We start from the raw sequence: 20,180 nt of genomic DNA on the forward strand, positions 1-20,180 counted from the left end.
AGGGTCGGGAGGTTGGATTGGTAGACGGTTGCGCTGCAACGTGTACGATGTTGAAGATTTTTTCTGCAGCAGGTCGAGAGAATAGTGAAGTAAAGTGTTCTCAATTACCTGTATAAAGTATCGTCTCCTTCGGCTTGGCTGCGTAGCCAATGGCAACCACGTAGTTAGATAGTCAGTCAGGACGGTAGTGCTAAGTAAGAACAAGAACAATCGACCTCTCTGCGGAGGCCAGTCTATATAAGGAGACTGCAAAAAAAATCTTTCAATCGCACATGGCACAATTTTAACGGCAAGATTAAATTGTTGATTTGAACTCAACAGAACATAATATTGACCGTGATATAATCCCATAGTCCATTGCACGATCGTGGTATCAAATCTTGAACGTAAATTTGATCCCGTAGCAAAAGAGCTGCTTGCGAGATCAATCAATACGCAGAAAATAACCTATAGACTCGTGTTAAACCATCAGTAAATGGAAATTGACTCTAAATTTAACAATTCTCCTGGCGAAGGCGAAACGCACGACAAAACCCCATCACGTGGTAGAAGTGAAGTACGCAACATAAACGCATTCGACGTTAAAAGCACATCTCGCTTCTACATATCGTGGTTTGGTTCATGTAAGCTGTCAAAATGGGTTCAGTTTGTTTGTTTTGTTTCATTTGAAAAGGTTTCTTCACGGCAGACGGATGCTGTAGCGCTGTCGGTTTGCCTGGAGTGGAGATTAAACCAACCCCCCCGGAAATCTCAAAAGCTTTGTCAGAAAGAAGCTGTGGTGCAAATTTGTTTTCGTGTCGTGCGTCTGACCGACCGTAACGAGTGCGTGCGATTGGAAGTGTTGCCGTTTTCCCCAGCGAAACGGCAGTAACGCGCGGGTTACCTTTACGCGTCCCCGTGCCAAATCCCGTCCTGCACGGGCGAAACCTCGAGAAAGCGAACGGGAGGGTGTAGGCGTTAAGAGGAGGCGGAGGATAAAATGAAGTAAGAGCCTGTGCGAGTGTTGTGCATATGACGCGAGTAACGCAAATTGTCGGCGAAAGGTTATTAAAGGATGCGCTTCCGGGAGGCAAATCATTGCCGTGGTTGCTGTTAGTAACACAGTCGTCAGTCGGTGACGATGGTAGTGGTGTTGTGATGTAGTGTGCGGTGGTGAAGTTGTTTTTTTCTCTGTACACCTTGCTCGCTTCCTGCCGTCATTCTGTGCGTGTTGATTACAACAGATCTGAAAGGGAAAAAGATTCAACAACGGAGCAGTAACTGACCTCCGTGGGTGTGTTTCGCGAGTGTGTCAGTGTGTGCGTGCGTGCGTTGGCCGCTGGAATAGGCGTGGAAGTTTGCGAGGATTTCCCCAAAAGCAACGAAAAGCACCTGTTTGGCACGGTCAATTGCAAGTGTGCCTTTCCTGAAATCCGTGTGAGTCACAGCGCAGTGGTTGCTATGTGTTGAAAGCCGTTCGATATCGGAGAAAAGGTGTCGATTTTTACAACCACCACCCGAGTGTGTACGGGTGCTTTGAATGTGTGTTCCGTTCGGTTCAATCACCGGCTCGCATTGTCCCGGTGTAGAAGGGATGGAAAATTAGCCAATCCTGGAAAATCCTCCAAAACCCACCGGAAGTGGAGTTGCCTAGGTTTTAGTGTGTGTGAGAGAGAGTGAGTGTGTGCACGCCTCCAGCGGGTGTGTGTGTGTGGCGGAGCCTGTGGTTGTTTGCACAGTACGGAGGAACCTCGTGACGAAAACCGGCCCTCAACCAAGCAACCTCTGGGTGGAGACCGGTTTTTCCTTTGCTTTACGTTGACCCCGGGAGTAATTAGCGGCGTGCTGGCTGGAGTTATAGAAAGATGAGCGACATCATCGTGGACTACGGAAGCCTCCCGGACGATGTCCGGGAAAAGTTGGCCGAGCTGGAATTGGAGCTATCTGAAGGTGAGTGTTCGCAGGAGTTTGGTCGATTTTTCGACTGTGGAAAAGGATTCCAGTGAAAAGCATAGTAGAAGTTGAACCTGGAAAAGTTTGTTTCACACTAGAAACATATACAAACACATCTACGCCCGAAAATCCTTCCCAACACAGGGAAAGCGGCGGATAAGGCGGCGGGCGGGTACAAATGGAGAAAATTTGCAGACGGATCGATATTTCGGTGTCAACTTTTGTTCTTCTGTCTCCGCTCACCGGTACTCACATTGCAGGCACGCTCTCGCGAACGCTCTCCCGTGTGCTCCCAGTGTGCTGGCTGGCCACACAATCAAAGCAATCCATTTTCCCGAATGTGTGTATCCCGATTTTCCGCGCATTCGTTACAGGAACACGAGCGCACGGTTGCACGGTACCGGCCGGGGCTACCGGGCTTTACTTTCTTCCAAAAGCGGGCGAGCAAATAAAAAAAAACACAGTAGGCAGGTCGAGAAGAGCATTTGTGGGAGAGCTTGATGAAAAGGTCCTGCAAGAGAGAAAGAGAGTATGTGTGAGAGCGAGAAAGGCAACATAAAATCCTTATTGTTGAGCAGTCCTTTTTTGGGGAAAGATTTTCCCGTGCCTCAACTGCGTGAGAGTGTGAGCCAAACTAATGTTTTTCTCATCATTATTCTACTCTCACTCTGGTGAGCCGGTTGACGATTTTCCTTATTTTTCACTTGCTAGTTTCCACTAAGCGAGATTAGTTGATGTACATGTTGTGTTCGTCGGTTGAATTATGCAAATTTTGCAGAATGTTTTTATCATTGATTTAACTGTTTATGCAAGGTGGCATAGGTTTGATATAATTTTAAATTTTAATTGAAATTGGTTCCTAATTGTAGGTATGTTACATATAAAATCCCTTAGAGACTTACTTCCAATGTCTACACACATTTGACGCCAGCTCGTTAGATTGCCTTACATTGGCCTAATGTGAGAGGTCTGGGTTTTCATAGACCCGCCATCAAAACCTTTCTGGATAGTATCTGCATAGCACGGACAAGGGGTCTATAATAAGCCCGAAACATGGGAGTAAGTAAGCCAATATTTGGCCGTCATGACCTAACCGAGGTCGCTAAGCCAAGAAAAGAGAAGTTTGATTGTATCGCAAAAACTATACCTTAAACTAGATAAGGATGCAAACTCTTAAACAATTCATAAAAAAGTAGTTTAACTGTAAAATACAATTTGTTTCTGATGCTTTGAGATCTTTCTTGGATTTCTCAACGGCTATATTTTCATTATTTATAGTTATAGAAGTTATATTTGTTATAGAGAAGTTATATTTGTACAATGCAGTTTTATATTAGAGGAAAGCCATAAAATCTGTACTATTATTTAACAAACTCCTTTTTCATCGTTGTATTTCATCAAGTTGAGCTTCACTGCCCTTAAAGAAGATTATACTTTGAATGTTTGTTCCAAGTACATTTTTCAATATTTATCGTAATTTTGAAATAATCAACTGAATACTTTGTTATTCTTTATGGAATTTAATGAAACAATGTCATTTTTTCTTTTTTACATAATTTTTAATACCTCTACTTGTAGTAGAATCGCTCCCTTTAGAGCTATTGGCAAGTTATCGCATTCAATTCGGCTTTCTACAATGTTTAGAAAAACTTTTGCCATCCTAATTTCCTTTCCCCCTTGATAGTGTGTACGCTGTTTGTTATAGCGCAACCAAGTCAAAGTACGAACCGAGCACGAGTTACCACTCTGCAAGCTCCTCACCATCGAGCGAAACTGTTGGCGAAAATTAAGCACCGAGAATGTTTGGGTGGATACGGTGCGAGCTGGTGGGACTCGAACCGGGAAATCGCGCACTGGGGCCGGAAATTGTTGAGAACAAAAGTATTTCTCCCCAGCAGTGTTGTGGCGTGGCAGCGTAAACATAACTCTCTAATTGGAGTCTGCCTTGGAGATGTGCGAAAGCAGGAAGCGCAAAGGTCACCTCTCGCACTGAAGTTTGTCGTCCGGGTAAGCCTCGTTCCGTTTGGGATTTCTTCGCCGAAGGAAAGATCTTCACTGTAAGCGATCTGGCAAAGCGAGGGAGACAGTGGCCTGAGGTTTTTTGAAGATGTTAAATGGACCTGTGACGAGTGATGGACGATTCGGTTTTGGTGTGAAAGGAAAATATGTCTTCATGAGCTTCAATAAGCAATATATCATTTTGTAATAAGGTGATGGGATCGACACCAGGATTTTAAGTGAAGGATTCTCCAGTTTATTGAGTATTTATTGAGCTACGTTAGTAATGTTCACTTTATCAACATGTTCACTAAACCAGACCAAACCACTTATCGAGTGAATGTCCCTGCTTTAACAAACTCTCGTTTTTTTGTGTTACCATCTCCAACAAATACTCCTGAAATTTGCCTCAAAAACGACTCCCTATTGCGAAGCCTGTGTTCTGTTCTGTTTGTGTGCAAGACACAAAACAAGCAGAGCCGTAAACACTGCACCAAAGGGGGGGATGTTTGGCGTGTGTGGCTTGCGCGAGTGCATCCTATGCGTGCCCATTTTGCAGACGTCCCAGACACAAACACACGCGGGCACGGATGCAATTGGTGGGTGCCTGTGCCTTTGGTTCCAACAACAATGAGCCGGGACGGGACGAAAGTCTGCCGAGTGCGAACGGGGTTTTGAAAGATGGTTGCGATAATGACTGTTTGTCTGACGCGGAAGATGAAGACGAGAGCGACGACTGCTACACTCGGCACCGCCGCCATCACCGTTTATCGTTGTGTCGGTGCTGTCGATGAGTTTAAAATGGGTAGGAAAATGCAGCATAACAGCATAAACCATCGTCATCGGCGTTGCTTTATCGTCGTCGTCGTCCTCGCCGTCGCCGGCCGCCATTGTCGTGTTGCCAACAAAAAAACACACCCAGCATCATCTGCTGAACGCAGAGCAGAGACGTTGAGGATGTGAAGCGAATTGAGTGGGCTCTTCTAGATTTGCACTGGCCGGTATCATCATCATCATTGTCGTCGTCGTCTTTTTTCGGTCTTGGTGGTAGTGTGATGGTGGTGATTCCGTCGCATCATGTTGAGATGTACGCGTGCGCATTCATCCCACCAGCAGCATCAGGCAGAACTACGGCAGCAAACAGTAGTGTGCAGCACGTCCGGAGGCCATTTACTGCGGCCACCTGCCAAAGTTGATGAACGTGAAAACGGTGGAACGTGGTGGACGGCGGGCGAGTAGGTTCATGTTCGAATGAGCGTTTCAAACTCCGTCGCCATCGTGTGATGTTGACGTTTATTCGGCCGCCGAAGAAGTAGCAAAAGCAGTGGTCTCCGGTGCCAGGCAAAATGGAGACAAAATGAGAAACATAATAATTTCCTTCTGACACCGGACCTGGTTGGTATTGTACGCACTGCACGGTTTCGGTCATACGCGCGACCAATAGGCTGAACCGATTAACCAGTGGGATGAGTGGTTTCTTATAACATTTTTTTTTTCGTTTTGCTGCCTCTTCAACCATCCATTCAGCCCGGTCTGGCGCGGTAGAGAGATGCTTATCCTTGAGGGCGTGCAAGAAGCACGGTGCGATGTTGGAGTCGTTTATTTGTTTTACCTTGAAGAAATGAGGCACCACGATGTTGGTCCGAGTGGAGAGGGTGTCTGCTGGCTAAGCAGCTACAGACTTTGCGTTGCGTTCGGTAAGGGGATTCGGCCGAGGACATCGGTTCTCGCGCAAGGGTGCCGCAGATTGGCTAAAAAGTTGATGAGTCTTCAGATTCCTCTGTCTGCTGGACGTTTGCTGATGTAGCCGACATGTTTTGTAATGTAAGAGCTGAACTTATTAGCGAAGCACTTGAAAGAATTCCTCCACCGAGGCCTTGACATTGCTGAGAATAGGTGTTTCTTTCCCATGGAATGGACGCGTAGTGGAATATTGACGGATAGAGTTTTGTTTGCAACGGTAGCAATTCGAAAGAACAAATTGAAAACACACCGGGAACTACTCTGTGAAATGACATACTGTTCCGAATGGTGTTGGACGCGAGGAAGTGAACTTGAAATAAGGAAGATCTTATTTTCGTTGAGACTTCTGCTTCTTCTTCTTTTTTGGCCTAACGACCTCTTAGGTCATGCTTGCCATTTCTGACTTACTAGACTTGTTGATAGCGTATAGTTGGATAGTCAGTCCTCACTATGGGGGAGCGGCTCAGATTTGAACCCCGGTCCTGCCGTGTGAAGACCGGCGCCACATCTACCGTCGCCCCTCGAGACTACAATTACTTTGAAGATCGTTTCAGCTTGTAGTGGTATAACAGAATCTCATTATTTCTATTAATAAGAGCAACATTATAGAACAGGCAATTAATTGACAAAAGGTTCACACATTGCATTGCCTTATCAGCTTTAATTCCGAACAAATATAATAAGCAAGAAATAGTTTTCCAGTAAATATTTGGTTACATCGACTTTGACAGATGGTTATGTCCTCAACCAGCTCAAGAGGATTAGGCTTGTTTCTTTGACTTAGCTTACCTTTGTATGTACACCTATGTTCGATGAAACAGTCCGGCAGTTGATACTAAATTAGCTCGACTTCAACGATCCCAATGACTCAGAGGCCATTTTCTGGATGGCCTGACTCCTGGGAAGGAGTTTGACTAAGTGAAATTGTCGATTATTGGCCAACTCTTCATCAAGTCGCTAGGCCTTCTCAGAAACTCATTATTTTACTGTGCATCTTGGGGATGGACTGCCTATAAGCGTTGACCTGCCGGTGGGATCAAGTCAACAAACACATCAACAATATTAAATTCAAAAAGATGTTTCTCAAAAAGATATGTGTTATGGAGTTTTAAATGTTACTTAACATTTAACAAAAAATAATAATACGAGAATAATTTCTTTCATGGTTTGAATGGAATTTAAGTGACTTTTGGAGGTTTTATAGATAGCTATCAAATTATTCTGAACGATGATGTCTGCTAATAATCTAATCTTTACTTAGTAAATTTTATGCCATATGTTTTGCGCGTGTTGCAAGCTTCCTTTAAACGCAACGTTCGTCACGGGTGGCCGGCCCGATAAGCTGTAGCTTAAATACAAGCACAATTTTCGCAATCAGCCCGTTGCAGGGGTAGAAAAGCAGCATGATATCATCATTGATGCATTCTCATTGATAAGATGTCAAACAACGCTTTTTTTTTCGTTGTTGGATTTGTGTGAAGTTGGAAACAAGACACCCACAGACACAGGACTGAGGAGTGAGAAAATTGATTTTACTGTTTGTATTTCACATTGTAAATAGAGTTTTGAAGGTGTTAAAAATCGCTCAAAATGTGTGAACGGATCACCGAGCGTCGTTCTTACTGTGATACCGCGTTTGATGGAATCGGGGTTTGCAAAATCTGCTTCCTGCCGGTTTGTACCGAACACATATTGACACCAACCACGATAAGAGTGTGCCGGAGGTGATTGTGATTACACTTCACATGCATTTTCTTAATTTTTCTCTTTTTTTTCAATATGATGCAAGGATTATCGGTGATATGGATTTAAAATGTAACGGCATCACGGATATGATGATTGTACGGTGTTTATCCGGCTCATCGGACGGCGGTTTCTGCCGATAATATATCGCGCCAGCCATAACACAGCACACAGATCTATCATCAGGCGTAATTGGAGAAATGAATATTTACTGAACCGTGTTATTGAGATAATTGCTTTTCACGGGCCCCACGGCTGGAAAGAGGTGTGTGTGTGTGTGTGTGTGTGTGTGTGTGTGTGTGTGTGTGTGTGTGTTTGTGTGTGTGTGCTTGAGCATTAAGGGGAGTTTTGCTGCTTGGGCAGCAACTGTCTCTCATGCCCGTGCAATGGATTGTGTAATTGGGGATGCGCTTTTTTGTGCTGTTTCATTTCATAAACTTATCACGATCTGTTTACATCGTGCCTGAAGTGGTGGGTGAGAGGTGGCTTAAGTTTCTTACGCGAACCGTCAGCGAAACTAGAAAAGCAAAGAAACCGAGTTCCGCGAGTTTAATCAGATCGATAAAGATGCCCGATGGATGAAGTTTGTAGAGTTTGCATCTGCAAAAAAGAGGGTTTGAAATATAGTTTTAGTTAGAGATTCGATCAGCTTTCAAAGTGCAACAGGCATGTAATGCACTTGAAGAAACATTAAGTGGAGGTTGCATAGGGAAGAATAATGAAGTCATCCTTGTCCTTGTCCTTGTCATCATTAATGCCGTTTTGTCAATGGCCGTCAAATGCGATTGGAAATGATTCAAGAATTATTATTGTTTGTCTAGTTTACGGAGGTTGGGCATATTTTATAGCATTATTTTTATTATGCTTCAACGGAATGTTTCATATCAGATAATCTTCAGATTGTATTTTCTAAGAACAGTTTCAAATCTTGAAGATGGCAGAGTTGCATCAACACTTGTATTGCTGTCTTCAATAGTTTCAATGTCGCAAACAGCAGCATAGCCAGGGCAAAATTTTGCGACGCGTTGAGCTCATGTGAAACTCTTGATGAAAGTGCTGATGGAAAGAAAACTTTCAAGGCCCTCCAAAAGGTCTGCGTCAGGGAGATGGGCCTGCCTATCTTCTCCTCATCCTGAAGCTAGTTAGGATCGTCCGATACTCCTATTCAGCAGAACTCAAAAAATCGAGTGGACGGCACAGATCCTCTGGTTGCATGGCCTTGCTGTGGCCATGTCATGAGAATATCGCCAGACAATTTAGCTCGCTGATTATTTATTGGGCTAGTTCAATCAATCCCTGTTTTAGTTTGATTATATTTGTTTAACGGTTATAATCCTTTCTTTATTAAGTATTCCTCACAAAAAGGGATAGAAGAGTAGGTTTTTTTTCTGTTCGCAAAAACGGTTCGTTCTCTCGCTCGTTATCTCGTTCCTTTCGTTCTGTGTGTGTCGGTTTTTTGATTATTTTTTGGTTCCTGTATCGATAACTTTATCTCTAAAAATCGACCGATAACGTACAATCCCGATATATTACCAAGAGAAGAAAACCCCCCCTTAGTTTACCCGTCTGCCACGGGCAGTGCACGATAAACATATGGGCACACGGAAATCGTGTACTTCTAGCCGAAAGATAAATTTCCCACAAAAACCTGTTCCGCTTCTACAAAAATTGGTTATATTTTTTTTCGGGGATCGCTAAACTATATTTCACTATCCGAGACCGAGCGATATGGGGTAACCTTTTTTTGGAAGAAATAAGTTTTATCATAAGCCAAACAAAACCGAAACGATGGTCTCCACTTATAGATAGGGTTCCGAAAAAAAAAAACCGGGTCGACGCATATCGCAATCGCCGCGCGAGTGAGATGTTTCGAGGGCCCAAAACCTGGGTGACCCGGGAGAAGAAACCGAGTGCGCGGTGGGTACGCGTCTTATCCAAACATTTCATTACCAATCGTCGGTTTGTGGTTTTGGTGAGGGCTTTTGTGCATTGGTCCGCTATCTGCCACACGGGAAAAGAAATCGTTCCAAAGATGATCCAATCGGGTGGTAATTGTCGAGCAAAAGGGTCACAGCGATTGCTAATGCTGTTGTGGACCTGGTTTGGCGCTCGGTTGAGCAAATAAATAAAATCCTACACATGTGCTACCGCGCGGGACCATATTTGGTTGGCAGCTCTCAGGAGCAACTTTTGGACTCTCGGACGTGTTTGCTGGTGTCATGTTCTTCTGTTGTTCCATCTCTCTTCCGATATACTCGGCCGACACTTTGTGGGCTTCTTCACCGTTGGCATGGTCGGTACAGAAGCAGATCAGCATTTATGTTCGATTGTCATAATGCCGATGAATTTAAGCAAAACTGATTTGTTTTAACTGGCTTCCTTTTTTTAAATCACATTAATATTTCGAAATCTGTAATCTTCACTAATCTTCATAATTAAATGTAATATTTTTAATTTCAAACACATTACACTAATTTTTAATTTAAAACATCCTTGTGCTATTTTTATTGACATTTACATAACTTTCTTTCCTAGACGATCCTTTTACCTTTCCATCGACAAACGTTAGATAATGGCGTGTTTTTGGCTGCTGGCCCAGTCTGGCGTGTAGCACTCGAACACAGCGCTCGCTCTACCTCTTGCCTTTCATTTCCAAATATCCCAAAAAAAGCATGGCTGAACGATGTCAAAGATCGTGCTCATATTTTTAACATAAATTAACTCTCGACAACCTTTCGGGTGTTGATGGAAAACATATCCGCTCGGCGTGATGTTGAGTAGCAGCAGCACCTTAGCCACATCGCTAGCTCCCATCAGTCGTCCAATCGGGACACCTCGTGTGGGTAGTCTCACCAGTGTTTGATAGCTATTATTTTCTAAACGCGAAAGACATTCAAGATATGTCATCGTAGATTAGTCGTAAAGAAATGCTTCCATAAAAGTGTAGACCGAAAAACGTTTGGGGTTGTTTCCACTTCCTTATCCTTTTCCACCAGTCTCAATTCGTCCAATCTCATTCGTCTATTCTAATGTGGTGCCTTAGTAGGTCGGTTCTTTTTGGAATAAAATGTACATGCACCACGAGTTTTGGTCAGACATTTTTATACCCAACTCGCGGGCACACACACTTACATATGTTGCACAAGTAAACAGGGGGAGAGAACGGTGCGCTTTTATCGTCCGGACACAAATGCTATCGGGCTGTCCGTCTTGTCGCTCAGGGCATTCGATGAAAGGGTCACAGTCATTCGACACTATTAAATCGCATAGGTTCCCGTTTCAGTTGCATCGCGAATGTTGGTAGTGGTGATGACAAATATGATGTGCGTGTGCGCGTGTATGTGTGTTCAAATGTTGACACTTGATTCACCATTTCCGGCAAGATTGGCCGGTGGTGGAGGGTGGTGGTGTAACGGGAGATACCAAAATGTGTCACACGGCGTTAGACCGTTGGGTTGGGATGCGTAGTTGACGCCTGTTATGTTGGAATGGTTTCCAATCGCCGCCCGTGAATGGAAGTGAAACGCGAATGGTGGTCGGAGAAAGTGTTGTGGGACATGGATAAATAGGAGAAGTAAAGAGCGAAGAATGGACAAGCGGAGGGCTTTGGGACGTTTACGAGGTGCCAGGAATGCATTTATGTTGATCTAATTTCCACCAGCGTTGCATTTTGCAACGGGATATGAGTGGGTTGCATTCGCAGAAATTGTAAATGCACTTGTTGGTTGCTAGGTTTTTGCTTATGAATTATACTTTAGTTTGATTCTCATGATTTTTGTGATATTTTGAAATTTTGTTAAAAAATCTACTTTTTAGTCTTACTTAAATTTTTTTGTTACTGTAGTGCTTTGTACATAATTTCGTAGCAATAATTTATGTTTTTATTTATTTATGTTTCTATAGTTCTATAGCAAAAAGAGTTTCATTTATTAATTATTAATTTTTTTTAATTGTTTTTAGCATACTTCTTGTTGTTCTTAGGCGCTGTGATCTCATGAGTCCATCTCTTGATCTCTTGGCTTAATTTTACCCGTACAAGGATTGTTAGTTGTGAGAGTGTCCGGAAGCCAAGGAAGTAACGGAGACTTTTCTGACCGGTAGGACCGAGAATCGAATCCCATTTCGATCGTCTTCTCGTACACAGGACTGTCTATTAAACTGCGTCGTATAACCAAATCAAGGAAGCTTATGATGGCAGGCCGGGACCTCTGGAGGTTGTAGAGCCCAAAAAAAAAAAAAAAAAAAGAATGATGGTCTGGCTGGTTAGGAGACGGTTTGAGTCAAAACCTGACCTCGATCACCTGACTGCTTCATTTTCTTATACACTTAAAACATTTTATAGACAGATATTTTTACAATTCCAAGAATCTTCCAAGGCGTGTACGTGGCGCATTCCATTAGATGAAAAAATTCTGTTTCCTTATGGCTTAACATTAAGATTATATCACCCCAAAGGTTAATCGTAGGATGTTCGTATCAAAACCGATACGTAATTGGCAATCAATTTATAGAGAACATCAAGCGGAGGTGCTAATCTGTCTACGGCAATCGTAAAACCTGTACATATTGAGCATCGTGGCAGTGGTGTGTGCGATGGTGACATATTAGATTCGATCAAAAATTCCGCTCCTCCGAGAAAAGGTGAGAAGGTGATCGAATTTGGACATAAAATACCTGTCTCGTTTGTTCTGCGTCGGTCCTGTCGTTTCCGAATTTATTGATCAACGGCAGAGCAGAGAAGTATCAGGTTACCCGTGGGGGTTTTTTTTCTTGGAGCACGATCGCTCACCCCTTACCATGCCAACCATACCATGCGGGGTTATGGCTTCCAAAAGCACTCGGAAGTGACAATTCGTCTGCCGTGTGCGAGCAATGTCGTAAGCCTTTCAACTGAACTGGATTGTCAGTGCACTAGTGTGCAGTGTGCCGCCCCTATTCCTAGCCTGTCGTGTGTCACCTTCCCGCGTCGACACTGCGTCGGCAAGGGTATTGGATTTCTGGAGCAGGCGATTGCTTTTGGGGTTTTGAAGTCAACTGAGACCTCCCACTTCTGCGCCTGGGCACGGCACGCCTCACCGACTCAGCCGGATGCAGTCATGTGCTGCGGAAGTGCAGCTCGAAGTCGATATGAAATCTAAGTCATCCGAACGAATGGCACACTCTCCTCCGGGGGTGGGGCGGCGGTTTGCACTTTAAGGTGATCATATTCGCTACACCTGGCTATCTTTATCGCTCGGGCTATTGAAAGAGAAAGGTTGCAGCGAAAACATGTGTGGCAATGTAGCAATCTATAAATAGTTTTGCTGTAATAAAAGTGAAATGCAATCGTGTTATGGATTTTGTTTTGTGATTAGAAAAAAGACAATTTTATTTTTTTAAATTATTTTTAAGAAAAAAAGACAATTTCGATTGTTTATTTTTTCTTCTTCTTGACTTCCGGATAGGATTTGAACCCCGGTCTTGCTGTGTGAAGACCGGCGCCACCTGCCGCCAGTACCAGAGGGCCGTCAAAACATTTTGATCAAATCCTATGATTATTCAAAAATCTATTTAAATAGAATATTTTCAGTTTAACTATACCAATTTGCTTGGATCATGTTAGGTAGGGTACCTAGTGAACTGTCGGCTTTAATCGCTGGGCTTGTCGCTAATCATCCATTCATTCATATAATTCATCAATTGAAGTATAAATCAATTGAAGTACAAGCTATCATTAAAAATTGAGTTATATGACTTGGCTGAATTTACAACTCTCTTCTAATGCCAACCTCAACATCGTTTAACCAGACGTAAACTCTATCAAAATACTCGCACCAATTTTAACCGCATTGTGATGCGCTTTTTCGATTCATTCATAAAACCAGGACCCCGTTTTTGGACTAAATGACGAGGTGCGACTTAAGACACACCTTTTTCGTCGTACAACATTAGCATACGCATGAGTGTGCTTCCTGAACATCACACAACCGTACCAGCCTCTGTTACAATGGTTCACTGCTCGTCAGTTGGTCGGTTTGTTAATGATTTTTCTTCCTTCGTTTGTCAAAATCGTATGCAAATGAAATGTGTATGTGTTCGAGAGAGGACACAGGAGACTGTTTAAGCGGTTAGCTTCTGTTCTGCAATATCGACCAACAACTTCAACCACCGTATGTTTGTTGGGATTCGTTGTGGTTCATTTATGAATTTTAAAATAAAAAAAAAACTGAAACGCTCGAACCCGCAGCTTTACGGAGACACATCTCCGGTAGGATGCGCGGGGCGAGTCTTATGTTTACCGAACTATGACAATGACACAATTTGGCGATCGGTTGAGCACGGGTTCTTATGTCACCGGAGCTACACCAGTACATGACAGTTGAATGTGAACCATTCGCTTCGAGGGTGAAGGAGAGTGTGATCACGAGAGAGTGGCAAGGTTTTGTCGCTTTGGAAAGGTGTTTTGGCAGCTGACAAAATGTTAGATATTTGGTAACGGAGGACCAACGGAAGCAAAAATGGAAATAAATTGTTCCGCATACCTAACGGATGCAAATCTGTCAGAATATACCTTCTCCAACCTCCCTGCGCTATTGTGTACGGTGGCGTTAATATCGGCCCTTTGTGTTCCATCGATATGCGGGAACAATGTGGGAACGAAAAAGGTGTTTCTTTTTTTCCGTCACTCAAATCGAAAAGAATCGAAAAGCGGTGGCGATATGTATGTCGGTCGTTATGTATGCGAAGCAGCGATGCTGAAAAATTTCACATCACATCAATTTATGAGCATCGTGTGTGAGCTCGCGTCCATTGCTTTCAGTCGCCGAAAATATGACGCCCCGAAGCTTTGGTGGCAGACAAAACCGTTGACAAAAATTGGCTTCACCGATTTTGATAGATTTCGGTTCGCGTTCTGTGTGTGTGTGTGGGGCGATATGTTTGTATCGATTATTTGCGCATGGACAATTTTATATAGTGGAACCGTGGAGTGTATAACAGCGTTTGTCAATTTATCGTCCAAATGTGCCGTAGATGAAATGTGCCGTAGAATATGTGTCAGAACTACGTAATCAGGGAAATAAAATGGAATGTATAGGATTGAATCAATCGAACCGTTGAAAGGTGTAGCGGGTTGCAGTTGTACAGTTTCAATTAAAGGCAATAAAGCGGTTTATAATCTTAAAAAATAGCTCAGAAACAGCTCAGATTCGTTAGGTTCGCATGACCACCATGATGGCGTGGTGATAGGTCCGGCACATAAGCTGAATATAATAATATTACCCAACCAAGCCCCCGGAGCGCCTGGATCCTCACTACTGACGAGTGATGTCTTAGTTTTGTTTGGTATGTCTGAGTTTTCCACCAACGTCAATCCCATCGATAAAATCGTAAATTTTAGGCAAAGATCTGTGGAGACTTTAGTGTCAAAAAAGACACCCAAGTGTCCTGATCGACATCATACTGCAAATTGTTGACTTCATCCGTCTATTCTCATGACAATCCATTGAAGCCTTTTAAGTCGAATTCGTTGCACAAAGATAAGGATATAATAACACTAACAGAGTTCATCATAATAGCGGTTTCTCCACTGTCCTTCCGGGAACAAAAATCCTTTGGAGCATTTTTCCTTGGAATACGGTCAAGATTGTTTCGTCAGCTTAGACACAGTACATGTTTAAAAACCTCATATTTACTCTTAATATACACAATTTAGAATTTCCCAATTTGTTAATTAGTAGAATTTTGACCTATTGATTTGGAGCAATTAGTTCAAAATTGGCAAAAGATGATACTTAGTTTCCAACTCTTGATACAACTGAATATATTTAACCAAAATTGTATTGTAGTTCTTTTTTATCCAAACATTCATCAACCAAGTAGGACATAAACCAACAATGGAATTCGTAACATCACCTTATAAATACACGTTAGCTGTCTGATCGGATCGGTATTTTCGTTTCGGATTCCATTCCTCGCTCCCCGTTCCTTGATCGTGGAGTACCAAGCGGTGAAGCATATAATTTACTTTTCGCCGCTAAAAACTAACATCATTCCATGCGTCTACTTTTTGTAACGCACTTTACCCCAGTATCTGCGTGTGTGTGTGTGGTTTTGGTCCCGCTTCCGATTCACATGCGATCGGTAGCGTTCCGATGTAAGTCACCCAGTTACGGGTTTTGGGCAGAGGGTGGAAACTCATTGAACTGCAACGCCACCGGTTTTAGTTTCGTTTCCGCTCGAAAGGTCCATTTAGTAGCGTGTGTGGAAACCGAGCCGGGGTGAGGATAGGTTAAGGGTTTTGGAAGGTTTTTTTTTGTGTGGGCTTTTTGCATATTTGGGTTACATTACCGTGGTGGTTTTGGGTTTTCGCTACAGGAATCGATGAGCTTAATAGGTGAGCTTTAAGCGAGATGGAAATCGGTGGATCGTTTCTTTTGTACTAACTGTACTGTACCATTGGAACTAACCTTGGCTCGCCAAGCATATTAGCGGAAGACTAGACATTTCGCAACGGTAACTATCTGCCAGTAACTATTCTGTTCCCAGGAGATACGCTCCGAACTCCGGTTTAAGTTCCATTTTATTTTAGGTCGGAAATGGCGATGGAAATGGAAACAGATCCATGAGCTGATAGCTACCTCACCAACGTATGCTGATGATTTGACCTCGTTCAGGTATTAGCCGATCCGAAAAGTGAGGAACTGAATCGATAAAAAAGAAAACTCGATAGCTTCCGGCCATTGCAAGGGAAGGTGAAGTTTTGCTGAAAAGAACGGTGCACGAGGCCGTGGGCTTTGCATTAGCGAAGCCTCGACCAGAGCTGCCAATGATCAGCACGGTGTGAGAGGTACGATGTGCAGTGTAGAAAAACCTGTTCCACCGTAAGTCCTCCATCTGAGCGGAAGGGAATCTAAGGTCTGTCTAGAAACAAAAAAAAATCGAACGAACCTTGCTCTGAGACGTACTCCCAAAAAACCGGTTCCTTCCAGCGGCAGACCAGGTGCCTCCAGGAGTCGAAAGAAGTACGGACGGTTGGCGTTTTTTTTGTGTGTATGTTTCGTTTTCTTTTGGAGCATGCCTTTGGGCGTAACGCTTCACTCTGTAGACGTGGTGAAGACGTCGGAATACGCTGCAGGCATAGCGATTAGACGAGAACCAGCTGGAATGAAATCGAAATTGGTCTTTCGGTGTTGAGTTGTGTGCGGGAGGAGCTTGTCGTCGTTGTGGCTCAGGTGCGCCGATGTCCCTGTGAGTCAATTTCGGGGTGCGAAAGGATAAGATCATCTCCCGCGAAAAAAAAACCTCGTTGGCATGCGTCGTTGGCTTTGAGCGGGATGTAGTGTTTGGCCAGACTCGACAAAAAGTAACATACGGAAGACGCAAGTCAGTGCAAATGTTCCTTGGCATCATTATTCCAGAAGCGTGCTGGAAGGCAATTTTTAAAAACCCGGCGAGTGTGTCTGTGAATATGGTACAAAAAAACCTTCTGACTTTCGAGAGTCGAGCTAGCCGAGACAAATGAGAAGGTGACCCCTTTTGTTTTTAAGATGCATTTAAAATGCATAACAAGAAGGCATCAGCGAGTGCAATGGACTTGCAACTAATCCACGCTGAAATGGTTTCTTTCTTCTCGACAGCTTCCCTGCGGCAATGTGCGGGCTTACAAACAAAACCTCTGATGTGACTCTGAAAAACTCTGAAGGTTTTGTTGCTTTGTAGCTTATCAAACGTTGTCAATGTCAGTGTCGAATGTGGAAGCAGCCCCCACAGCAGCACATAAGCACGGGCATAAATCTTAATAAGCGTGAATCATCAAGCGAGCAGAAGTTGGCTGGTTGCATCTTAACAACGTACTGTAACGAATGGAACGTGCGAAGAAACGGTGCTCCGGGGCAGGGCCATTTCGCTCGTGCTGCAGAGGATTTGAAAGTCAGATTAACCGAAGACAGCACGTTGCGGCGTTTCTTGTTCGCCGAGACTGTGGAAGAGACTGCAAGAGAAAAAGGAAGATACACTTGTGGGGATGTTTATGCAGCGTCGACAGTCGGCTGTGATTTTTCTTGACGTTCTGCTTGTTCCGTTTGACACCGGGTTTTGGTGCGTGTGCAATGACACCGATGACTACGCGGTACGAATATGTGCAGTGTTGTTGCGTGCAATAAAGTGAACCGAAGCTACCTTTAACCTAACGGGCCTCCTAATCTTCACGGTAGATGAGCCGTTTGGGGTTTTCTTTTTGGTAAATAACGAGCAGCAAATTAACGATGCTGTACGATGCAGCCATCTTGTATCGACATGCAACGAGAATGGCTTCATTCTGGATCCATACAACAATGTCATTAATATTCTATGTTATCTTTGACATATTCCCTCAGAAATATTCCATTTTTTCCTGCAGAAGATCTCGAAATCGTTCACGGTTGAGATGGGCCATGTATCTTATATTTATCCTGATCATTAAGACAGTAATATCATCTCACCTAAACTCAAATATAACTTAGGTTGTGTTTCTGCTCCGTGTAAACCGCCTAATTTCATCCGGGTCTTGATAGGCTTGCGTGATTCTTATGGCATCGTCAGGACTCCAAATTATAAAGAATCTAATTTAGTGCAAAATGAAAAGATCGTTGTACATATAACTAGTTATTGAAGTGACTCCTCTATTATTCTTCAAACGATAAAGAGACAAACGATATATCCAAATGGTCTCTAAAATAATGTACTTGTTGCCTAAGACCTACTTGTTATTTTTACCTGTTAATGTCTCGTAGGAGTTAGAGTTTTGATTGTACTTTACAGACTTGGATACTTGTTGAAGCCTTGTCCTGCTTGTCTATCATATGTTTAGGTACCTGCTGCTCAAACAATACGGAAGTATTTCATAAGTTTAGCTGTATTTCATTGTTTCTGATTATCCCTGCGTTGTAAATGCGAAAGTAATATCAAATAACAACTTTCAAAATTAGTATTCAAACAGATAATATTGCTCCTCGGCACCAATAGTGCATTGTGCATGTCACCTGCATGATGCAAACCAATATCAGCCCTCCAATATCATCATGACCAATATTTACCTGTGTAGTTTTGTAGCTGGTGTTATTTTCGCTACAAAATAACCCCAAGGGTTTTGCGTAACGGGCTCCCGTGGTCGTGTTGCAATGGCGTCGTCCAGACGCGTCACTTACTGTCCGTTACATACTGCATCTAATGCAGTAATGCAGCCGAGTGCATTTAGCCTGTTGCTTTACCGGCATCCCATTTGCCCCATGCCTGTATCCCCGGAGCGGGTTTAACCTATCGCAGAGACAACGAGCGAGCGAGATACGTACGCTGCAGCCGTTGACATTTTGTCGCATTCCTTCGCGCGGGTCTTTAGTTGAAGGTTTCCGTTGGTGCGCTCTAGGAGGATTGAGAGGATCGATCGCTTTGTTCTATCGTTGATCGTACAAGTTGGTCGTGCTTGGGGTAGACCAGTTAACAGGAAGCTTATAACCACCCCAGATCGACCTGTTTGAAAAGAAAAGGGGTTTGCTGGGGTATCGGATAGTTTTCCGAGGCTCGATTAAGGTGTGTTTGTTTGGGTGTATTTTAGTCGTATTTCTCACTTGTTAAAACAAGCTCGAATGGAGCGACTTTTGTTGCTTTATTCCTGAAGAAGGGGTACGGTCGTTTGATGCTGACTTCCTGCTGTACTTTTACTAAACGATTGCGGCTCGAATTGGATGCTGGATTGTCTGTCACGGCAAACAGCTGGTGGCTCTTATTTTCCATTTTAAATGCTACGAAAAATGGCAAGATCTTGCCTTACGTCTCATGCGCCACACAAGCGATGGTGCATGATTACAGTGAACGATTTGCCGGCGTGTGACGGTGCATGCGTGAGCAATTCGTGTTGTCGCATAGCGATCACATGCGCTTGCACTTGCCCGTTTTGCTCATTTTTGTTGACTGCAAAGAACATGTACTGGTTTTTTTAAGTGCATTTTCGCTTTCGCGACCCCTTTGCACACCACACATTCATCATGTCCTTTGTCCTTGGGGGCCAGGAAATGCAACCGCGTCTGCATGCATATGTAACCAGCGGCACCCAAAACGTGTGCATACATCAGCGAAGGAAATAGACTGGAAGAAATGTGGTATTACATCCGAGTGGGTTTTTTTCTCGTGCTTGTGTGTGTGTATGTGGTTTCTTGTTTATGTGTTTTAATTTGATTTTTTTTTGTACGTTTTTAATAATCTTGGCCCTTTTTTGTTGTCCCAACCTGCTCGGTTAAGTTTTTGTCGTCGTGCGTCAACATCGTGCGACAGAATGCAACACAGGACCTGAGGACCCTGGGTTTTCCAGCTGGCAGTCTGTTCCACACGCACTCACAAGGAGCAGAAACATATTTTTTATTGTGACACATTGTGTTCCCCAGGGAAGCTGTTTCGGTGCAGACGATTGCTCCGTGTGATGTTTTGGAGGGAGAAAGCGAAATATTATTTTTAAGTACATCATTAGTGAGCATGTGTGTGGGTTTTTTTTTGGTATTTACCTAAGGTGCTTAGCTTGCCTTTCCACTACCAGTTGACATGTCTCTGAAAAATCTGAAAAAGAAAAATATAGAGGTGAGAATTTTTTTTTAAATATTCACTTTTAATTTACTAGAAAATCACAACTTAATTTTCGTTAAAAAAATTATAAAAAAATCGTGATTTTTATGGTTTTTTATTGTGCCAATTTTCTTGAAAAAATTGTGAAGCCCAAATTAAGACCAACCCAAATGTTTTTTTATTTATTTCTC

The 20,180-nt window shown here is 43.3% G+C and overlaps 1 protein-coding gene across 3 annotated transcripts in view; it reads left to right on the top strand.

The window, feature by feature from the left end:
• The first annotated feature begins 655 nt into the window (after positions 1-655).
• The window catches only part of LOC118504184 (disco-interacting protein 2), a 126,541-nt gene continuing 107,016 nt past the window's right edge, over positions 656-20,180 (top strand). Inside the window, exon 1 of one of the 3 annotated variants that reach the window (XM_036038353.1) lies at positions 656-1,929. In XM_036038353.1, coding sequence (XP_035894246.1) covers positions 1,845-1,929 — 85 coding nt within the window. In that variant the 5' untranslated portion in view covers positions 656-1,844. The remainder of the gene's footprint in view (positions 1,930-20,180) is intronic. The other 2 variants (XM_036038354.1, XM_036038355.1) reach the window with 2 other exon arrangements.

Source organism: Anopheles stephensi, chromosome 2, assembly GCF_013141755.1.
Source record: "Anopheles stephensi strain Indian chromosome 2, UCI_ANSTEP_V1.0, whole genome shotgun sequence".
Taxonomy (NCBI): Eukaryota; Metazoa; Arthropoda; class Insecta; order Diptera; family Culicidae; genus Anopheles; species Anopheles stephensi.